This window comes from Sparus aurata, chromosome 13 (assembly GCF_900880675.1).
Source record: "Sparus aurata chromosome 13, fSpaAur1.1, whole genome shotgun sequence".
In the NCBI taxonomy this organism is placed as follows: domain Eukaryota; kingdom Metazoa; phylum Chordata; class Actinopteri; order Spariformes; family Sparidae; genus Sparus; species Sparus aurata.
The window spans coordinates 23215010-23234850 of NC_044199.1; the positions used below are offsets into that span (position 1 = coordinate 23215010).

At 39.5% G+C, this 19841-nt stretch overlaps 1 protein-coding gene and 1 long non-coding RNA gene across 4 annotated transcripts; one reads left to right on the forward strand and one right to left on the reverse strand.

Annotated features, from left to right (window-relative positions):
• Positions 1 to 1178: 1178 nt before the first annotated feature.
• On the forward strand, positions 1179 to 6666 carry LOC115594428 (uncharacterized). Of its 3 annotated transcripts, none has more exons than XM_030438510.1 (14): positions 1179 to 1853; positions 2276 to 2526; positions 2617 to 2712; positions 2947 to 3048; positions 3130 to 3207; positions 3290 to 3337; positions 3417 to 3542; positions 3653 to 3823; positions 3921 to 4165; positions 4404 to 4714; positions 4924 to 5102; positions 5204 to 5369; positions 5781 to 5995; positions 6109 to 6666. In XM_030438510.1, exons 1-12 carry the CDS (start codon positions 1658 to 1660, stop codon positions 5327 to 5329), a joined length of 1929 nt encoding a protein of 642 aa, XP_030294370.1. In that variant the 5' UTR covers positions 1179 to 1657; the 3' UTR covers positions 5330 to 5369; positions 5781 to 5995; positions 6109 to 6666. The 3 variants fall into 3 exon arrangements, with proteins under 3 accessions (XP_030294370.1, XP_030294371.1, XP_030294372.1); XM_030438511.1 differs by having other exon boundaries at positions 6112 to 6666; XM_030438512.1 differs by lacking the exons at positions 1179 to 1853; positions 2276 to 2526 and having other exon boundaries at positions 2534 to 2712.
• A 41-nt stretch (positions 6667 to 6707) lies between these two features.
• Positions 6708 to 12424, reverse strand: LOC115594444 (uncharacterized). Its single transcript, XR_003986477.1, has 5 exons — positions 12200 to 12424; positions 10489 to 10792; positions 7968 to 8204; positions 7689 to 7873; positions 6708 to 7529 (listed from the first exon to the last, which is right to left on the reverse strand). It is a non-coding gene; the product is annotated as an uncharacterized LOC115594444 (long non-coding RNA).
• Between the last annotated feature and the right edge of the window lie 7417 nt (positions 12425 to 19841).

Genomic DNA, 19841 nt, shown 5'->3' on the forward strand with positions numbered 1-19841 from the left:
TATCTGTAATTCAATTCTTCCTAGTCAAAAAGAACATTTCAGATATCCACAATGGCATTCTTCCTATCCACAATTGTCATTTTAGATATCCACAATAACATTCTTCCTAGGACAAATGACGTCACTTTTGCCATTCGTGTGTATTGGGCTTTCAATTTCAGATATCCACAATTACATTCTGGATATCTAGAATGAACATTCTGGATATCTGCAATTGAATTCTTACTAGGAAAAACTGCCATTTCAGATATCTTCAATCCAATTGTTACTAGTCATAATTTTCATGTCAGATATTCAAAATGAAAAACCATTCCAGATATCCAGAATGTAATTTTGAATATCCAAAAACACATTGTGACGAGTAGAAATGTCATTACGGATATCCACAATTCGTATTATGACTAGTAAAAATGCAATTCTGGACATCTGTATATATATTGTGGATATCCATAATTGTAATTCTTCCTATCCAGAATGCAGTTTTAGATATCTGAATTTGTAATGACGTAGAATGAACGTAACTTTGACTGCTGACGCATGCTTTGACGTGTAATAAACACAGTCTTGACGGCTACTGTCACAAGGCAGTCATTTACGCGGGATTCGGTAGCGAGCCGGATTCAGAATGGACGGGGAAACGGACAGAACGTCAACTTTTGATCGACTTTTTAACGCAGCTTCTCGTGCAAGACAGGAGCTTGCATCCCGAGATCCGGAGAATTTACTTTCTACCACAAGGCGACTTTTCCGTCGTCGTCCAGTGACACAAGGTATGTTTGCATTATTGCTGTAACGTTAGCATGTTAGCAAGATCCGGAGGATTTACTTTCTACCACAAGGCGACTGTTCCGTCGTCGTCCAGTGACACAAGGCATGTTTGCATTATTGCTGTAGCATGTTAGCAATGTGGACTGTGTAACTTAAGTTATATGCAAAGACTTTCGTATATGTACCTTTATACAGTGACGGACTGCCAGGGCCTGCTAAGCCTCCAAACAAGGGAATAATAATGTAATCATAAAATATATTTTAGTTTTCTCTTAATTTATCTGCGTCTGCCCGTTTTTCTGATGCTTCCTTCTCTCATTACATTCAAGTATGTGATTCAAGAGTGTGGAAACAGACAGTAAGGGGAGAGAAACGACTTTGCTAGCAATGATTCGATTTTCTATCGAAAATCTATACATTCAAGACTCAAAACAAATAACTAATAAAAGATGGAAATGTAAAAAAAAACAAGGAACGAAATTAGAAACCATTAATAGTAATAGCTATATGCTGCCTATTTCCCAGATATAAACAGAATGTAGTTATTCAGTTGCACATAATGCAAAGGCATGAATGCACAGGCAGTGTGCGCTGTCGAGGTTGTTTGCATGCACACAGCTCACCCAGGCCAGATAGAATCATACTTAATTACCATGTGCATTTAAAATATAAAAAGTTCATGTGTTCAAAAGTTCATGTATGTGGTATGCTCTAAACATAATGTATTTCTATATATACACCTTGCAAAAGGCTACAATTGGTTGAATAAATGAATTAAAATACTAGTGTATTTTATATATGTGGTATTTTTTTATATGGTATAATTTTGTGCCTTCTGCAGTTTGTTCTTCTCACATATAATGTGATAGCTTTCAGTCCATGCAAGTTAATGATGTTCACCAGTTGCATAAGTAAAAATATAAGAAGAAGTGACAGGCTTTGTATTTCCAATTTGTTTTGTGTAGGACCACTTGGGAGGCGGGCAAACCCTGTTTGGCAGGCGAAACTCTTTCTCCTTCCCGGTCCACATTTTGATACTCTTCCCTCTGCAGCTGATATGCAGCAGTTTGCCAGTCATGGATTAGGTAAACATTAGAATGCAATATAGAATGGAATACAGCAAGTCCTAAAATGTGCCATATTCATACAATCATTTTTCAGTAGGTTTCATCTCTACTACCCAGTTATGTTTATTTGTACTGTAAGTGCCAAGCATCATTGCATAACTCTGTGAATAATGTCATTGAATCGAACCTTGATCTCTACGATGAGGGAGTTTTTTTTATTGGCTGTCTTGTAATAAGCAGGTAGATAGGCCAAGACATTGTACTATCTGAAGCCTATGTATCATTTATCAAAGCTGTTACCAAAATCAAATGATATAAGCACTGAGCAGTAGGCTCTAAGATTAAGTCAACCTGTCAGAGCTATGAGTGAGTGGGTATTTTTTATTATTACTTGTAGAAAATGTGTTACTTATGTGCATATTTTTTTCTTGTTTCTTTAGGCAGACCAGTACATGAGTTCACAGTGGATGGAGAAAATTCAAAGATAGAATTAAGTTGGACACTGTCTGACTTAAATAACTTCATTTGCCAGTGTTATCCCCTAATAATTCTAAATTTGATTGGGTTTGAGTTGGCAAGGGTAGGCAAACGGCGCAAGCTCAAAAAGCTACAGACTGGGTCTGTGAGAGAGCTAAAAAAGGCTGTTGGAAAAAGCAGGCTCTACATATTGCCTCGTGTGCAAGTAATGGAGGTATGGATTCATTTAATTTCAAAACACTGTCACTTTGTTGTCCTAATGATATGTAAAGGTGTTTTGTAAAGCCTTCATCTGTATCCACAGAGCACATCAGCCACTGGAGTGCCCCAAGCCCCATTGTCCTCTCCTTCCACCAGTCAAACAGTACAGATGTCTGATGAAAATGTAGCGCCACATCAGGTAATACACGAAAAGAAGCACTCAATTTAAGAAGCTCTTTTTTTGTTAAAAGACAGATGTAATTTGACTTTTTAGGCCATTCAGCAATTGCATGATGTAAATTTTAAGCTAAATTAGTCAAAGTCATTCAAGTTATTCCCTTTTGGAACAAGAAAAGTAATGTTTTGCAAGATGCCTCATATGATCATGTGAATGCCATCAACAAATATTCATTTCTGAGCCCTAATACCTCAGGATTTGCCGCAACCGCCTGTGATACCAGAGAGCTCATTCCTACCTCTCATCTCTGAGACCACCACAGTAACAGGCCAAAGTCAAGTATTTTCTACTGCCCAGGTAAAGTAATAAGTTCTTACAATAAACACAACACTTTATTTTAACTGTTAATTGTGATAACAGTTCATCAACTTTGTCTAGTCCCTTCAGGAATCGCGAACACTACGCTCCCAGCAGGATGAAGAATATCGCAAGTCCTTATTAGCAGACCAACAGAAGGTATATTTTATTTTTGGTCAGATTTTTAATTTCTCTTCTATAATGATGTGACTTTATGTCTTGTATGTTCTTATAATTACAGGAGATCAGGAAACGGGCCCTTGAGAATATCGAGGAAAGACGTAGAATGGTTAGTTATATGTAAGAACTTATTTTGTATAATTTTTTGCACTCTGTTATTAATAGTGACATCTTTGTGTACATGAAAGGCAATTAAGGAACGATGTCAGCGAATGGCCGATCGTGAGGAACCATCAGAGGGGATATCCTTGAAGATCAAGTATCCTGATGGTTCCATTAAGATTGGAAAATTCACTGAATCAGAGCCAATCAAGGTAATGGCTTACTCTCATGTCTTTTTATGTTATTAATACCATGCAAAAATTAGGACACAAGTAAGGAGTCGCTGAACCCTTTTAGAACATGTATATTGTTATTTTCATAGGTTCTGTTTGACTTTGTTGGTCGAGATGAGGCAGCCAGTGAAGTTTTCAAGGTGCAGGAGGCTGGTTCGAGTACAGCCATCGAGAGCACTTCAGGTGGCTTGATTTTAGACCAGGGGATCCAAACAAACTCTACACTTTATGTCCTTTGGATGTCTAGTATGGATGTTGAGGTAGTTATAATTGAATGTTTTAATAATAGCATAACTTTTCTAAACATTTCTAAACACCCAAACATTGTAATTTTTGTTCATACTTTTGGCCTGTTAGGAATGGATTTCCCATCAGATGGATGTTGACCAACAGCAGCGCACTCTGCCCTCCACTGAGCTACTCTCGATTCCACATGTTCCTCCTACTTCGAGCCCATCACCATACTTTACTGTTGACCCACTGTTGGCCCACACACCAATTGTAATTGTTGATGATGATGACAATGAAATCCCTGTCTCTCCTGGCCTCCAGACTCCTGAGACTTCTTTGTCCCCCTTTCTACCAGAGGAGCCTGTGAATGAGTATGTGTAAAAGTAGCTTGTTGGGTGTACATTAGAAATTTCTCACATGTGGATTTTGACTATTTGGAGTATCAGCTGCTGCTGATAGATGTTATGGCATTCAGTCTTATCCTTCTATTAAAACTAAAAACTAAAATAAAAACAATAAATACATGAACTATACATTGAACTCATACCTAATTGAAAAAGTGTTGCTCTTAAAAAAAAGTTAAAACTTTTATCTTTTTGTTATTTACAGAATTAATCTGCAGACCATTTTGACCAAATTGGTCAGTGGGGTGGACTTCAGTTTGTGTCCGACCAGCAACCAAATAAATGTTTGCAGGAGCAACATTTTAAAATGCAGCCTGCAAGCATTTCAGCGTCGACGCTTCAACCCAGAAGCAAAACTTGATGTTGTCTTTGTTGACGAAGACATGAATGCAGAGGGGTCGGTGGATGAAGGTGGGCCCACAAGAGAGTTCCTGAGATTGCTCATGAAAGCTATCCATGGTTGTTATATCTTTGAGGGCCATGAAAGCAACCGCCGACTGGCATTGAGCATGGAAGGTTAGAAAATTATTAATTAACAGTCATATCAATGATTGTTTGTATTGTCATTTTGTATGTCAGGGTTTCTACAGATTTTTAGTGGATGCAGAATTAAGTTTAATCTGCATGATGGTGACAGTCTTGCTAAAAATGTCTTCTTTGGTAAGTGGTTGAGCTTGTAACTTCACCAACTGTAATTGTTTACTGTGTCTCTTCACTTACTGCAGCCATGGACACAAAGATGTATATGTGGGTGGCCAAAATGATTGCTGTTTGTGTAGTCCACGGAGGAGTGGGCCCACATTTCTTCTCAGACAGGCTATACCAACAGATTTGTGGGCTACCAACATCCCCTGTCAGAGTTGAAGATGTTAGCGATCACACACTCCGGGAACAGCTGTTGAAAGTGAGTATAAACAATAAAAAATAATTAATTTTGGTATTCATATTAAAACTTGGTTGAACTTGTGTATGTTGAATTTATAATTTTTTTTTTTATTCACTCAGATACAAGAAGCAGCAACAATTGAGGAGGCAAATATTGCCATTGGAGAAGCAGCAGATAGCCTGAGCATTTTAGGTTCCCTCAGACAAAAATGGAAGATAAAGACTCCCTGGTTCGCTCTGCTGTAGAGTTCCTCATGAATGGAAGAATGAGGGACGCTATTGACCAGTAAGCAATTCCTGTCCTTGTATTATTAATGTAAATAAAGCATGCAGCCAGTTGACGCTAACGTTTACCTGCACAATCTAATCTGTAACAGAACTTAAACAAATTTTTACTTTTCAATTGTGATGTTCATGTGTTGATAATGTCTGTTGTTTTTTGAAGCCATAGTTTCTTTTGATGACAGTACATAGGGGTGAATAATATATAATAGTGTTACTAATAAGTACCTAAAATGAAATGTGTTCTGCGAGGTAGGGTTATGTAAGTGTTTCTGGTGTGCCTGATGGGCCCATATCCATGTGACCAAACTCTCAATCTAAACCAGCACAAAACATTAATATTACTTGGAAATTCACTCACTTTCAGTTTCTAAATTCATTCATGGCTCCTAATAGGGATATTTCTGTCTTGCAGGTTTGCGGAAGGCTTCAAGACTCTTGGTTTACTTGAACAGCTCCAGAAATACCCTGCCCTCTTCCATGAGATCTTTGTCTGTGAAGAAAAACCACTTCAGGCCAGGGACCTGAGCAGTCTTTTCACCGTGGACTTCTCCATGCAAGGCAGCAATAGAAGATCTCGAGAAAACCAGACAATATGCTTCTGGAGAGACTGGTTGATTGATATTGAAGGTTTGTATTTTGTAATTTTGTCATAAAAAAAAGAGAATTCTTATGTACTAAGTAAAGTAATAGAGAAATTAAATTCATCATGTCTGATAATAACTCCACCTGGTGTCCAACAGAAGAGGAAGCTGGCCCTATCACACTTGAGACTGTCTTGGAGTTTGCCTCTGGAGCATCGGCAGTGCCTCCACTTGGATTTCCCAACCAGCCACAAATCCAATTTCTCCACGATGGCAGCAAAATCTTCTCAGAAGCAAATACTTGTCTTGTCGTACTCCACCTACCGATGCACTCTTCCTATCAAGCCTTCAAAAGATATATGACAGAAGGAATTTTGCAAGATCCCACCTTTGGAGTTGCATAATTTGTCATAAATGACTGAAAATTAACATTTTTGCACACATTAATGTGCATTGTTAGTGTTATTTTTCTGACTGTGTTGTTTCAGAGTGAAATGTTATAGGTAACTGATACCTGCAGTTTGGCAGTTTGTCTAGAATCTTTTGCAGTAATGTGTTTTTACAAAGTATTTTAAATTGCATCTTGTGCCCACAGTTGGAGATGTGCAGTAGTTCTGTTCACTTTTCATAGATTCAAGGCTGCACCAAGTAAATTCAGTTGACTCAGGGAAAGTTGGTGTTAAGTAAGTGACTTAAGAACATTTTTGCTATTAGAACTCCAGTTAGGTAAAACAAACAGCAAATAAGATGCAACAGAACAGGGAAAAGGCTTTATTGTTATATTCATGCATATCTTAAGTTCATGAGGTTTTATCAGCCTTGCAGAGATTCTAGTCAGCAAGAAATATTACACTAACAAGAAATAAAAAACAGCTCTGCAGTAATGTGTCTTTCCATTTCTTCCAGCATGTCATTGTTAACATATGGAACATTCAAAGTGCCAAATCAAAGAATAAATAAATGTGGAAATAAGACACATTTGAAAAAAAATAGATACGAGCATTTTTATTGATCTTCGGTTATTTGTAATGGATATCTTGCTCAAGAAAAAACACCACGTCTTGTTTTCATTCATGTAGAATCTAGCACAGAAATTATCTGACATTATACCAAATGATATACAGAAACTATAGCAGTCACATTATGCTGGTGCATTTCAGGATGCAAAAATAGAGGCATTTCAAATGATTTCAAATCTATTTCAAATTACAATGCAAACAACTTGCATAGATACATATTGCCTCAAAATGTCTATTCATTATCACAGACTTAATGCAGTGACAATTAATGAAGGATTCAAAGTGTCTTTTTCTGTCATTGATAATATACAATGAATCAGATTTATTCCCTTAGCTTTGAATTTGACTAGTTCATACCCGAGTTTGTAAAATACTGACAATTGCAGTACAGCAAGCCTGATATTTCATCTTTAGATCAGAAATGTGTTGGACTGCATTTTGCACAGATGCTGAGACAAAAACTGAGAAAGCACCGTTATGGCACGATTGTCTGTGCTGCAGCTGAGGTAGGTAATGAGACGGGAGTGTCCATCAATGGCACCATGAATCACAAAGCTCCATCTAAAAAGGTTGGATAACAAATAAGAAAATTATCACTTGAAAAGGATGAAAATATAGTATGGACAGTAGTATGGAAACACTATAGCTGTAAACTATAGTTTTTAACTTGCAGTAGATCTTTTCAAAATATTCAAAAGTATGACAATTCTGGTAATTAACCTTATAAGGCGCATGTTCCCATCAATGTGCCACAAACTGTTGGGGTACGGTGCATGATAAACCCGTCTTGCAACTGTCTGGCTCCATCTCCTTGCAGCAGCAGTAGGATTTATCCTCGTCAACATCTCACGCACCCTGGACCGTTTAACAGTCACACCCTGTGCATGCAACAGGGCTCTCATCATCTGAAATAGATTTTTGAAAAGACAGAAATTACTATGATACTCAGGAAACAATGACACGCAAATGAGAATTACTATACAAAAGACCACCAATTACCTCATTCCCAGAATTAGGATATTGGCCCTGAAGTTGCCTCACATGCTGTTCCAGTTCGCCATCATCTATTGCAGACAGCCTACTTCTCACAGGTATACCCATCAACTTTGACCTCTTATAAAAGGAATGATGAGGAGCATCCCAATATTTTAGCAATCTTTTTAATTGTATGACCTTGCCTCAGCAGAAATTCAATATGTTCTCTGGTGACATCAATGGCTGGTCTGCCTCTTCTTCCTACAAAAACAGGAAAAGGAGAACAATAATTTTTAAGGGACAGTTACTTATTTGTTATTTATCTACAGTATTTATGAGCATACAAATTCTGTATTTTTTAAAATGTGCATATTGTTAATGAATAATGTTAGCATTGTCCAATAAGCTAAGGTGAGTGTCTATATTCTGCTTTTATGTATAACTAAAAACCCTTACAAAATTTAGAACCTTCATGAAAGGGAAAATAGACAGAATGAATCAGTATCTTGATGGTGTAAGTTGATTTGTTGCTTTTGTGACTGTACATTTGAAAGACAACAGGTGTCACTGCTAACACACAGGCTACACAGACAGCCAGATGTGTGATGGAGAGACTTGAAGAACTGCTAAAATATTTGTTGCTGTGACCACAATTACTGATTGTTTGAATAAGCGAATGCATACACAAATGAAGACATTTTCAATGTCAGCTGTTCATTTGTGTCGGGATACTACAGTTTTGTTTTACAGCAAAGACCATACGGCTTTCACATTACTGATCATATCTAGTGTGGATTTTTGATTATTCGCTATGGTTTATGATATGCTTTATGATATTCAGATGACAGACAGTCTACTGTGCACACAGAGAGTAACCCCTGTATACGAGAGAGTGGAAAGTTACAAAAGCAAAAGTGAAGACAGAGGAGTAGAGACAAATATGTGTCCTTGAGCAGGAAGGATGGTACGACAGGGGGGAGGTAAAATACACCCAACTAGAACAACAGGATGGGAAGCAAAGTGTAACTATATCCATTTATGGCTTAAGACACCCCAACCAGAGTAACAAAGTGTGATGCAAAGTGTAAAATGTATCTATATATGGTTATGCTTTATGAAATGTAAACGCCCCTAAGATTGCAATAAAACGAGCCACTAAACAGAGGACAACTCGGAACTCTTGGGAAAGCTGCAGGAGCAGATCACGTGATCTGTATTGGGCTGGAGGGTTCTCCCTTTGCAAAGGCGGAAACTAATTTTGACTCTGTGTGATCATTCAGTCTTCTCTCCCTCTAGTGTTTACAGAGTTGAGGTCCTGAGGATTCGGGGTGACAATTCTGGTCACAACACTAGTCAAACAAAAAGCAACTGGGACATGTTTTTATTTTTCTTATGCATGTAACTTCAGTGTTGGGAAAGTTCACTTTCTACATGAACTAACAGTTCAACGTTCAGTTCACAAATTTTAAAATGTACAAGTTCAGTTCATAGTTCATAATTCAAAATTGTGAACTAAGTTCACAGTTCCAAAAATGAACTAGTTCACAGTTCTATTTTTTCTCCAATATGTTGCTGCAAGCTATTATTTTTCAAAATGATTGTTAACAGCCTATATAGAACCACAGACAGATACTATTCTATCAGTTTTAACACTGAACCTGCAGCTCTCCCACAATATACTGCAAAACCAGGTTGTCCAGCTGCAGCTGGGAGATGAAGATAGCGGACACTGTACATTGTTAATGTGATTAACGCCGTGACACGCTGTTGCCGTGTCTTTTGATTTTTTACTCATTCACATACCTTGAAAGGCTAGCCGGGTGCTTTAGTTCAATTTGCCATTTCAGGTTTGCTGTTGTTGATGTACAGAGTTGCTTCTTGAAACCCGGTGGGCAAAGTTTACACAATAAGTTCAGGTTTTTCCCACCTAGATCATCACTGACCTTTTCATAAAATAGTTTCAAGTAATCATACGAAGATGCCGTATTAATGCTGGAAGCAGAGTCTGAGGTAGTGCTCCTTCCCTCATTTGTTTTTGTCTCCATGCTTCGCATATTGATGACGCGTGCCGCTGTGCGACTCTGTGGTGGCTGGTGTTGCCAGATTGGGTGTTTTCCCGCTACATATTAAGGCCTGTTAACGGTGTGTTTTAGCCGGGCGGTTTTCGCCTGGAAGGCTCGATGGAAACTGGCACTGTCTTGAACGAAGTTAAATTGTGAGAGAGCGCTATTCACCACAATGAACGCGTTCACAATAACGTTCATCAGGCAGAATACCGTACACGTTCGCCCAAAATATGAACGAGTTCATGAACAATCGTTCACTGAACGCGTTCAGGCACAACACTGTGTAACTTACATAGCTTGCTGTTAGGTAAATGGAAATTGGATCCATCAATGCGAATTAGCCGATAGGCTACATTGTAGTGGGCTAATTGGTAACGTTAGGCTACTCTTTGAACAGAAACAATATCATAAGTTTAGAAAAAAATGTACATGCACGTAATCTATGTACGTGATATAAATGCCGTAATAAACGGACTCACCTGAACTGATGCGCCTGACGGAGAAACTTCGGTCTTCGTCTGCCTGGACAGTAGCTGTAATTAGCATTCTCAGTTCACCCAAACTGTTTCTCAGTTCATCATTCGTGTCTGGCGAGAGTAAATGTTCGATTCTCTCAAGATTTCTACCACAGCTGTCGATAGAACGATGTTCTCTCTCTCCACAAATCCCCTGATTGAGGGCTCGTTCAATTTCGTGGCATTTTTTGGTGATTTTTTCGATTACCGCCAACGCCATGACTGCTTTCTTGTATTGCACTGAGGGTAACGACATCATTCTGGATATCTGAAATGACGACAACAAGGATACCTACTTGAGAATGTGACGTCATTTTTACTTGTCTGGATTTCCCAAAAGATAATAAGCTAATAAATGTCAAATGGGCTCACTTCAATTATGACTAGTAACAATTGGATTGAAGATATCTGCAATGGCAGTTTTTCCTAGTAAGAATTCAATTGCAGATATCCAGAATGTTCATTCTAGATATCCAGAATGTAATTGTGGACATCTGAAATTGAAAGCCCAATACACACGAATGGCAAAAGTGACGTCATTTGTCCTAGGAAGAATGTTATTGTGGATATCTAAAATGACAATTGTGGATAGGAAGAATGCCATTGTGGATATCTGAAATGTTCTTTTTGATTTTGTTCTTAGGAGAAATAAAGCTTTAGATATCTTGAAATACAATTTCTACTATTCAGAATGTGATTACAGATATCTCTAACTGCCATTCTGCCTAGTCAAAATGACATTTTGACTAGGAGAAATGTGATTGCATATATCTTTAATAGCCATTTCTCCTAGTCAGAATTACATTTTGACTAGGAGAAATGCTTTTATGGATATCTAAAATATAATTGTGGATAGTCAATGAAGCCTTTTTATGTTAAAATGGTGTCCTGTCTACCCGTCAACAGATATCAAGAATACATTTGTGGATATCTGCAATTGTATTGTTGCTAGTCAGAATTCTAACTGTAGATATCTGAAATTACATTTTTACTAGTCATAATACGAATTGTGGATATCCATAATGACATTTTTACTAGTCACAATGTATTTTGTATATTCAAAATTACATTCTGGATATCTGGAATCGTTTTTCATTTTGGATATCTGAAATGAAAATTATGACTAGTAACAATTGGATTGAAGATATCTGAAATGGCAGTTTTTCCTAGTAAGAATTCAATTGCAGATATCCAGAATGTTCATTCTAGATATCCAGAATGTAATTGTGGATATCTGAAATTGAAAGCCCAATACACATGAATGGCAAAAGTGACGTCATTTGTCCTAGGAAGAATGTTATTGTGGATATCTAAAATGACAATTGTGGATAGGAAGAATGCCATTGTGGATATCTGAAATGTTCTTTTTGACTAGGAAGAATTGAATTACAGATATCTGCAATACATATCCAGTCTAGCGATTAAATGTTAAAACGGCTACTTACAGTTTTTAAAGATTTTTAGATATCTTAAATTTAGTTTTGACTAGTACAATCAAAGTTGTAGATATCTTAAAATAACATTTCGACTAGTAAGAATGTTATTGCAGATATCTTTAATCACCATTTCTCCTAGTCGAAATGTAGAGAAATGCTATTGTGGATATCTAAAATGTAATTACAGATAGGAGTGTGGTTCGATTAAATGTTAAAACGGCTTGCCATAGGCGACGTACTTATCAACGACGAATTGCACTGGCGACGTCAACCAGTTCAGACGTTGATGTCACACGACAGTCTCCTGCGGTAGGGTTACCCTGGCACTATCCACCCGCCATAGACGGAGGTCACACAATTCATCCAGACACCCCGCCATCTTGTGCCGTCTTCCTCCTCAGACATCAGGTCCAAGGCGGCGCACTTCCAAAGGTCCACCTCATCCTCAGCTAGCACTCTGCCTCGCTTCCAGCAGCTGTAAAAACAATCAGTGAAGACGATCAGTACTGCACATCTATTATTTAATAGAATAATAGTCACATTGACCAAAAACGGATCTAATCTAATAAATCTTACCCTCTGTCCTTGATCGACTCCGAGCTGAACTCCTCACAGCGTCCGCCTGCGATGCAAGATCTGCTTGTTTGTACCTGAAGCTCCTGCGTACTGTCTCATAATGTCTTACAGGCAGCTGGAAAACAATTAAAAAGAGTGGTATGAATAAAGAAACGTAAGTCACAGTAAAATTAAACGAGGGAGAAAACAGTAACAGTTACACACAATGGCGTCATTATCGGCATCGTGTAAATCTGGACTTGCAGACGTGGCTCCGAGCTAACAGGAGGTCGCGGCCTTGTTATGAGGCGAGGTTAGTCTGTGAAAACAAAATGCTCGCAGCGATAAACCTCCGTGTCTCTCTGCAGCAGCGAAGAGCCCTTCGACGGTAACACTCTCCGTCAGCGCAGGCCTCCTCTCGACATGGCCGTTCCGCTAGCCTAGCTCCTGCTAGCTAGCTTAGCCGAACTTGCTTCGTGTCCATTAAAACGCAAACACTTCGACTGCGATGGAGAGTCCAACTCACAGCACGTCGTCCGACAACAGTTCACAGTCTGTTAGTAATAAAACACGACACTGACGACACACACAGTCCACTGTTAGCTGCTCGACGCCATTAACTCTCTGCTCCTGCTTCTTCCTCGTCACTCACGCGCTGGTCTACCCGGAAGTGTAAAAACTCTTACAGGTCATGAACTCTCACACGCAATAAAAATTACTTTTCAACTGCTTTTAAAACATTCAGAACCCATTAAATTTTAGAAATACTTTTTTTTTTTTTTACATTTTAATATCTTGGTTATCTCAAAATATTTCATGCAAATTTTAACTTCTTTACAACTGGCGTTTTATCTTTAACTTGTTCCCAGGAGAGAGAGAGAGAGAAAAGAATAAATAATCTTTTTTACATAACATTGGCCATTGCTAATGACATACACAGTAATTAATCTAGCATACGTTCATTAAATAAATCAATTCAAGCTAAAATATAAGGGTCTATAAATAGGCTATACTGAGCCTCATCTATTTATACCAGAGATTTTCTTAGAATGAAGTTAACACCTTTTAGAAAAGGGTCACCTGGGGTAAAACTCCCCCTGCGACCCTGATTTGCATTTGTATAGCTCACAGCATTTTCATTTACATGTTAAAGCCTCCCCTGGAATCAGGGGGAGGGGGGTCATTGGGGGACAACTGCCAAGCAAGGCCCACGTCAATTTCTGACCATTTATGTCAGTTTTCTGTGTTGCCTGCAAATTGCCGCGTGCAGTCGCAAACCTGGAATTCCACGTCAATCTACAGTGCCGCATACTGACGAAAATCCCACTTTTCATGCAGTGATCAATACCAAATTTGGTATACGGCTTCGGGGGATGACAAGACACATTTTCTACTATAAATGAGCCAGATTGGTCAAAAAACATGGTCGCCACGGACCAATGTATTTTTGCAATGGGCGGGGCTTAGAAATGATTGGTCATAACTCCCACACCCTTTGCCCTATCATCACCAAACTTGGTGGGTAGGTTCAGAACTGGACTGGGAATCTGCCTACCGAAGCATGTTGAGCTATAAATGCTACACATGCGTATCTCAAAGACCATTGGACGGAATTTCACCAAATTTGGTCTGTATGCTCTAGGGGCGAGTATTAACTAATATCTTGAGTGCCATGTTGATAGGTGAACGTGGGCGTGGCCTATTCGTCATTAACCATCATTGTTTGTGTTTTATTCATTTATGGCAAGCTAGAAGGACCCAGAGACACGAAACTTGGTACGTTGAGTATAAATGACGTCCAAATGCTGCTCCAAAAATTTTATCCAATTCCGTCAGATGGGGGCGCTATTTGAGGACCACGGCGGCTGATGTCATCGACTGCGTGGGATGAGGGTCAGGCTGGCCGGTTTGGGGCAAGGTGGTTAGAACCCGTGGATTGCAGCTTGCGGCTATATTTATGGTTCTAACCCTGAAGGGGTAGTACCCTTCTAAGATTGTGCCGGTTTATTATTATTATTTGTTGTCTGCTGCTTGAGCTCAATTTCCCGTGAGCTGGAATGGGCCAGAAACTTGAAACTTGGCCCAATGATTGGAAATGATGTGCATCAACTTTGATTATAATATGAGCCCAGTCAGCCAGATGGTGGCGTTGTAACTAAGGCTTGAAAATGCGATTTTGGGAAGGCCACGGCCCTCACACCGTAAGTCTGATTGACTTGAAATTTGACACACAAGTCCAGCTCCATGTGCTCTACAAAGAAGCCTCTTGGACCATAAAGCTCCGCCTACTATTTTTTGCTAATTAGCATAATGTGAAAAACAGTAAAATGAATAGAACTTTTGAAAGATTGACTCTATCAACACCAAATTTGGTATACGACTGCTTTCTATTGTTTTCTGTTATTTTAAACTGTTTTCAGTTAAGCAGGCCAGTTCTGTTAAAGACATATTTACTTCATTCTTTCAAGTCAAGCAGGACAGATTTCTGTTAAAAAGATTTATTTTGCACTAAAAAAATAATTGTTGAATAATAATTTGTTTTCCTTATATTCAACCTTCAATCAGCCATTTTGTTTGTAGTTGTCCTTTGTCCATACTATGCAGTGTGGTACTATGAACCGTAGCCACCATTTTGCTTTTGTTCTTCCAGACATGCACACACACTTGTATATAGTTCAATTTAGTTAGATTGTGCATTTTCATTTTGTGTTGAATAAAAGACTTTTCAACCTTCATGCTGTCCATTTATTATTGTACAAGAGTGAATGTTGCCAACCTCCACTATGTCAAGGACAGAGTCCATTTACTTGACTGGGAAAAAAAAATAGCAGCAAACACTAATTATTGCTGAAAGTGGATGATATCAATGAGAAAAGTGCCTACGTCGGAAAGTATGGAAGGAGAAGTGAGTCAAAAAAACATAACAGGAATTATTATGAAGGATTCCGCATGTAGAAGAACATGTGTTCTGCTTCCAGCAACTGACCAAAAATAGCCAATGATAAGTGTCCGTGTGTGTGTGAGTATTGTTGTAGATGTTTATGACCTTGGTGACAAGAGATGACGTGAGCCTAAAAAAAATATGCAGAAGATTAATAATTAAGAGCTAGAGAAGAAAAGTAGCTGGCTGTTGAAAAGCTGATGGAAAATGCACATTGCCAGCTGTAAAAACTTACAGGCCAATATGATGGACTTGCATTTCTATAGTCACATTCACCCATTCATACATATACACTGATTGCAGAGATTGCCATGCAAGGTGCTAACTGCATCAGGAGCAACTGGACGTTTGACATGCAGCTGGGATAGCCAGGGATTTGAGTGGCCAGCATAGTCACCGGACATGTCACCCATTGAGCATGTTTTGGGATGCTCTCGATACAACATGTATTCGGCAAGATACTCAACCCCAAACTGCTCCTGATGTGCTGGTCGGCACCTGTCATGTCAGCTGTCGCCATCAGCGTATGAATTTATGTATGACTTAGTGTAAGTCGTTTTGGACAAAGTGTCGGCTTCCTGGGATTTCCGTGAGATCGAAAACTGTGTCTCTCTTCTTGTCTATCTGTCTTAGCTGTTTATTCTTCGATTTCTGAGTCTTTCATAGGTTGGTCTGGTTTTTCACCTTAGCTAACTTTAGGCTTTTAACACGTGTTGTGTTTTCTCTCAAACTCAATACTGTTACTGGGTAGTCTGCTGCCTGGTTATCTTTCCTCAGCCCAGCCTAGCTTACTGGTTTTTGCCTTTGACTGCAGTAACACAGCCTTGATAAACAAGCGTTACAATGGAACGAACCACAGGCTCTGCAGATAGTGTAGCAGGCCTGCTCACCAAAGCACTAGCTCAGTCTCGTTACACAGTGACTAGCTAGCCTCCACACTAGCAGCCTGCTGGTCCTGTTGTGTTTTGGTGCTGGTCTATACTGTTTTTTCCAGCAGGGGTGCCCTACTATTGCAACCATGCAATAGCTGTGTGAGGAGAAGAAGAAAGAGGGAGAAGCACTGCATCTTTGCCTTCTAAGTAAAACTCAGGCTGCTCCCACCCCTCGCTGCGACAGACAACAGTCCAGTCCACAAAGGGGCAATACCGATTGTACCTTCAAGGTAGAGCCAATTTGGCTGCTTCTCAAGGTATTCCCTCATGCCAAAAAAGGGGGAGAATGGGTTCCGACCGATGTTTGACCTGTGGGCTCTGAACAGACACCTCTGGTCTTACAGTTCCAGAATGCTGACACACACTGCCTGTAGTGGGAGAGTACCATCCTTATCCGTCAAATTATTCCACAATCAGGCCCAGTAAATCCACTTGAAGGTTAAAATCCAAATTAAAGGAAAAACAGCCCAGATTTAAGATCCAACTGAGAGGAGAAATCCACTCAGAACCTAAGTCCAGACCAGAGTCCCAAAATCGCTCCAGAGACTAAGTCCAAAAATTTACTCCAGAGCCTAAGTCCAAATCAGAGGCGAGGCAGCAGGTCTTCAGTCAAAAAGGTGTTTATTCCAAGAGAAGTTATAAATCCATTAGGTATCCCTGAACAACTGAGAAATCTCCCCGGATCACCCCCTTTTATACCTGGGGTCAGTAGCACCAACGCCCCTTCTTGGACCACCCCCCTCGTCATGATCACGCGAGACTATCATCTTAATATTATTTAATATCTTCCCTAATGGCTGCAAAGTGTCTCACCCAGGCCTCTATCTTGGCCTTGGGTGGGCTGCGGCGTCACCTGTTGCTAACTCACTCCAGCTCTGTTATTATAAAGGGAGTATCTGACCTTGGTCTTACATCAGGCTCATATTCACTGTTAGAAGGTGTATTTCTCAAATAAAATGTATATGCATGATCATGACCCAGTATATATTTGCCACTACAGTCCCCCCTTTGGTCCTTCAAAAAAGGACCAACACTTCAAACTTTAACATCAGGGAGTACAATCATCTTCTCATCGTTACAATACACAATAATATACACAATAGTATGAGTATATTGTAGATAAAACATAATATATATAGTTTCAAACAATATAAATGCAACCCCCTACAAGACTGATAATGAGTATCAACCCATAGGGAAGTGCTTTGAACTCTTGGTGAATTACATCACTCAACACTTCTAGATTTGTGTTTTAAGCATGCATAATAAGGTAGCATAGAATTTTAAGAAAATTTAAAGAAAAGCATAAGATTACATAGACAAATTCTTCAACCTCTATGGATTAGAATATTATTTAGACACACCTTGCGAAGGTAATCCTTCTTAGGTCGGTTCAACAAACACTTGATCAGTAATTATCAGATCATTGACATGAAACACCTACACCACCTTTTGTTTTTGTGAAACATTTTTTTTCTTCTGGTATTTTTTATTTATTCATTTATTTATTTATTTATTTTCCACCCATTGATCCAATTAGATAAAGAAAGGTAATAGCTCTATTCAATCTTAGCAGCTGGACTTATACGACACACTTGGGTGATTTGATAGCCTTAGTTACATGTTACCTGTTGTGTTCCCTTGGTTAGTGTGGCGGCCCTGAGGCCAACATTCCACCAGAGCCCCTATGAACTTACTGGTTTCTTGTAAACCACACTGGTTTAATACCTTTCTCGTGCTTTTTACGGCACTCAGCTTCTGACATGACCTTCACAAATGAGTGCCCGCTTACCTTTATCAAACACTCATTTCACCATCACAACACATTTACAACATTTAATCTCACACAACTGTGTTGAATACAAAAGATCACTGTACAATTGCTGGAAGTCCTGGAGTGGACAGCAACTTTAGCCAGGCTTGCAGCCTTGTCGGCACGTTGACCAAGTTACATTTTGTCCTCCATCCATGATGTTGATGACTTCCTGGCTGCTGTGGAAAACCAGGGCATAGGACATAAGCTTTAGGCCAGGATATATGGTGAAAGGATTGCAGCTCTGATTGAAAATTCAGCCTTCCCACATCATCTACGGTGAGCTCATCCTATAGTCTTAGTTGGGCTAATCATTGAGCCCTCCTGCCTTGTGGTGTGAGCCTCTTTGCGACACTGTCCTCTCTCTCCCTCAGCGTCCGGGCTTGCTGGGCTGGATTCACACATTTTTCATGGTGGTAGCATTGCCCCCATTGGTGGCTGGATACCAGGTGTCGTTGCTGCACTTCACCAGCCGCACCACATCCGTCATGGTGGTTGTATTTCCTTGGGTTACATACTCCAACTCCGCTCCTCGTGCTGTAATGTCACCATTCCTTCTCTTGGCAGTCAGTGGTGCGGGGTAGTCCCACCCAATGTTTACCTGGAACGTTAGCTATTGTGCTGTCGGTGGCAAGTGCATAATCATATGTATCAGTTTTTTACATACAGAAGATGTAGTAGTTCTCCCATTTTTTTTAAGGTGACTATGGCAAGTACACAATTAACATGTGGTGTAATAATAGTGGCGCATGTCATTAGGACTTCTCCTTCTCCCTCCCCCCTTGCGAAACCTGAAAGGGTTAGCACAAAGAGAAAGAAAACAAACAAATTAATCTGAGTCAGAGAACACTCCAACTCTGGCCTGAATTCAGGCGTGGGTGGGTGGTGTATGTCTTGCAGGCCGGACAGTCCTGCACGTGCACTTTCCTGGGTGTCACTGCCCGTGGTTGTGCTGAGGGCACCATCCTCTGCAGCCTCTCCGACACTACTATCAGTCTTTCACCTGTTGGAAGACAAGTCTGTGGATTTGAGTTAAACCCCGTAAATAGTCCCCCAAATTTCGCTTCAGCTGCTGAAGCGGTGATCCCTCTATAGGGCCCCTGTACTGTGGCAGTGGCATTGGGTGTCCAGTGAGCATTTCATGCGGGGTTAGATTTGTTAGTCTGTTTGCAAGTGCATAGAAATTAGTGCTAATGGCAAAAGCGTCTTCCCAGGTGAGTTTACCATTAAATCAGCCATGATTTTGGCTATTTTAGTTTTTAATGCACCATTGGCACATTCTACTAAACCTTGTGACTGTGGACACTTTATATGTATGTTTTTATTAGATGCTTGATGCTTCTGTTGTTCAAATGATGATTTTACTTCTTCTGTAACAGGTATGTGAACCTTGATGTGAAAATCATAATGCAATCAACACAGACACTTTATATATAGGCTTTTTTAAAGGATCGCAGTATTTTCAATTAGTATTTTACCTGTTTCAGTTCTAATATCAGCTTTAAATTTCTTATCTATGAACACACCATTTGGGCAACAGAGTAGGTTGGTCAAATACTACTTGATTCACAACAGCCTTCTTCAGCTCACACCCTGTACTTAGAGAAAAAAACAAAAAACAGATCATAGCGTTTACTTGA

Bases quoted from the DNA above. Each gene is read 5' to 3' on its own strand.
- LOC115594428 (XM_030438510.1), top strand. From the start codon at position 1,658: ATGATGTTCACCAGTTGCATAAGTAAAAATATAAGAAGAAGTGACAGG. The intron at 1,854-2,275 runs GTAAACATTAGA...TTGTTTCTTTAG, and splicing joins GTTTGCCAGTCATGGATTAG to GCAGACCAGTACATGAGTTC. The intron at 3,824-3,920 runs GTAGTTATAATT...TTGGCCTGTTAG, and splicing joins TGTCTAGTATGGATGTTGAG to GAATGGATTTCCCATCAGAT.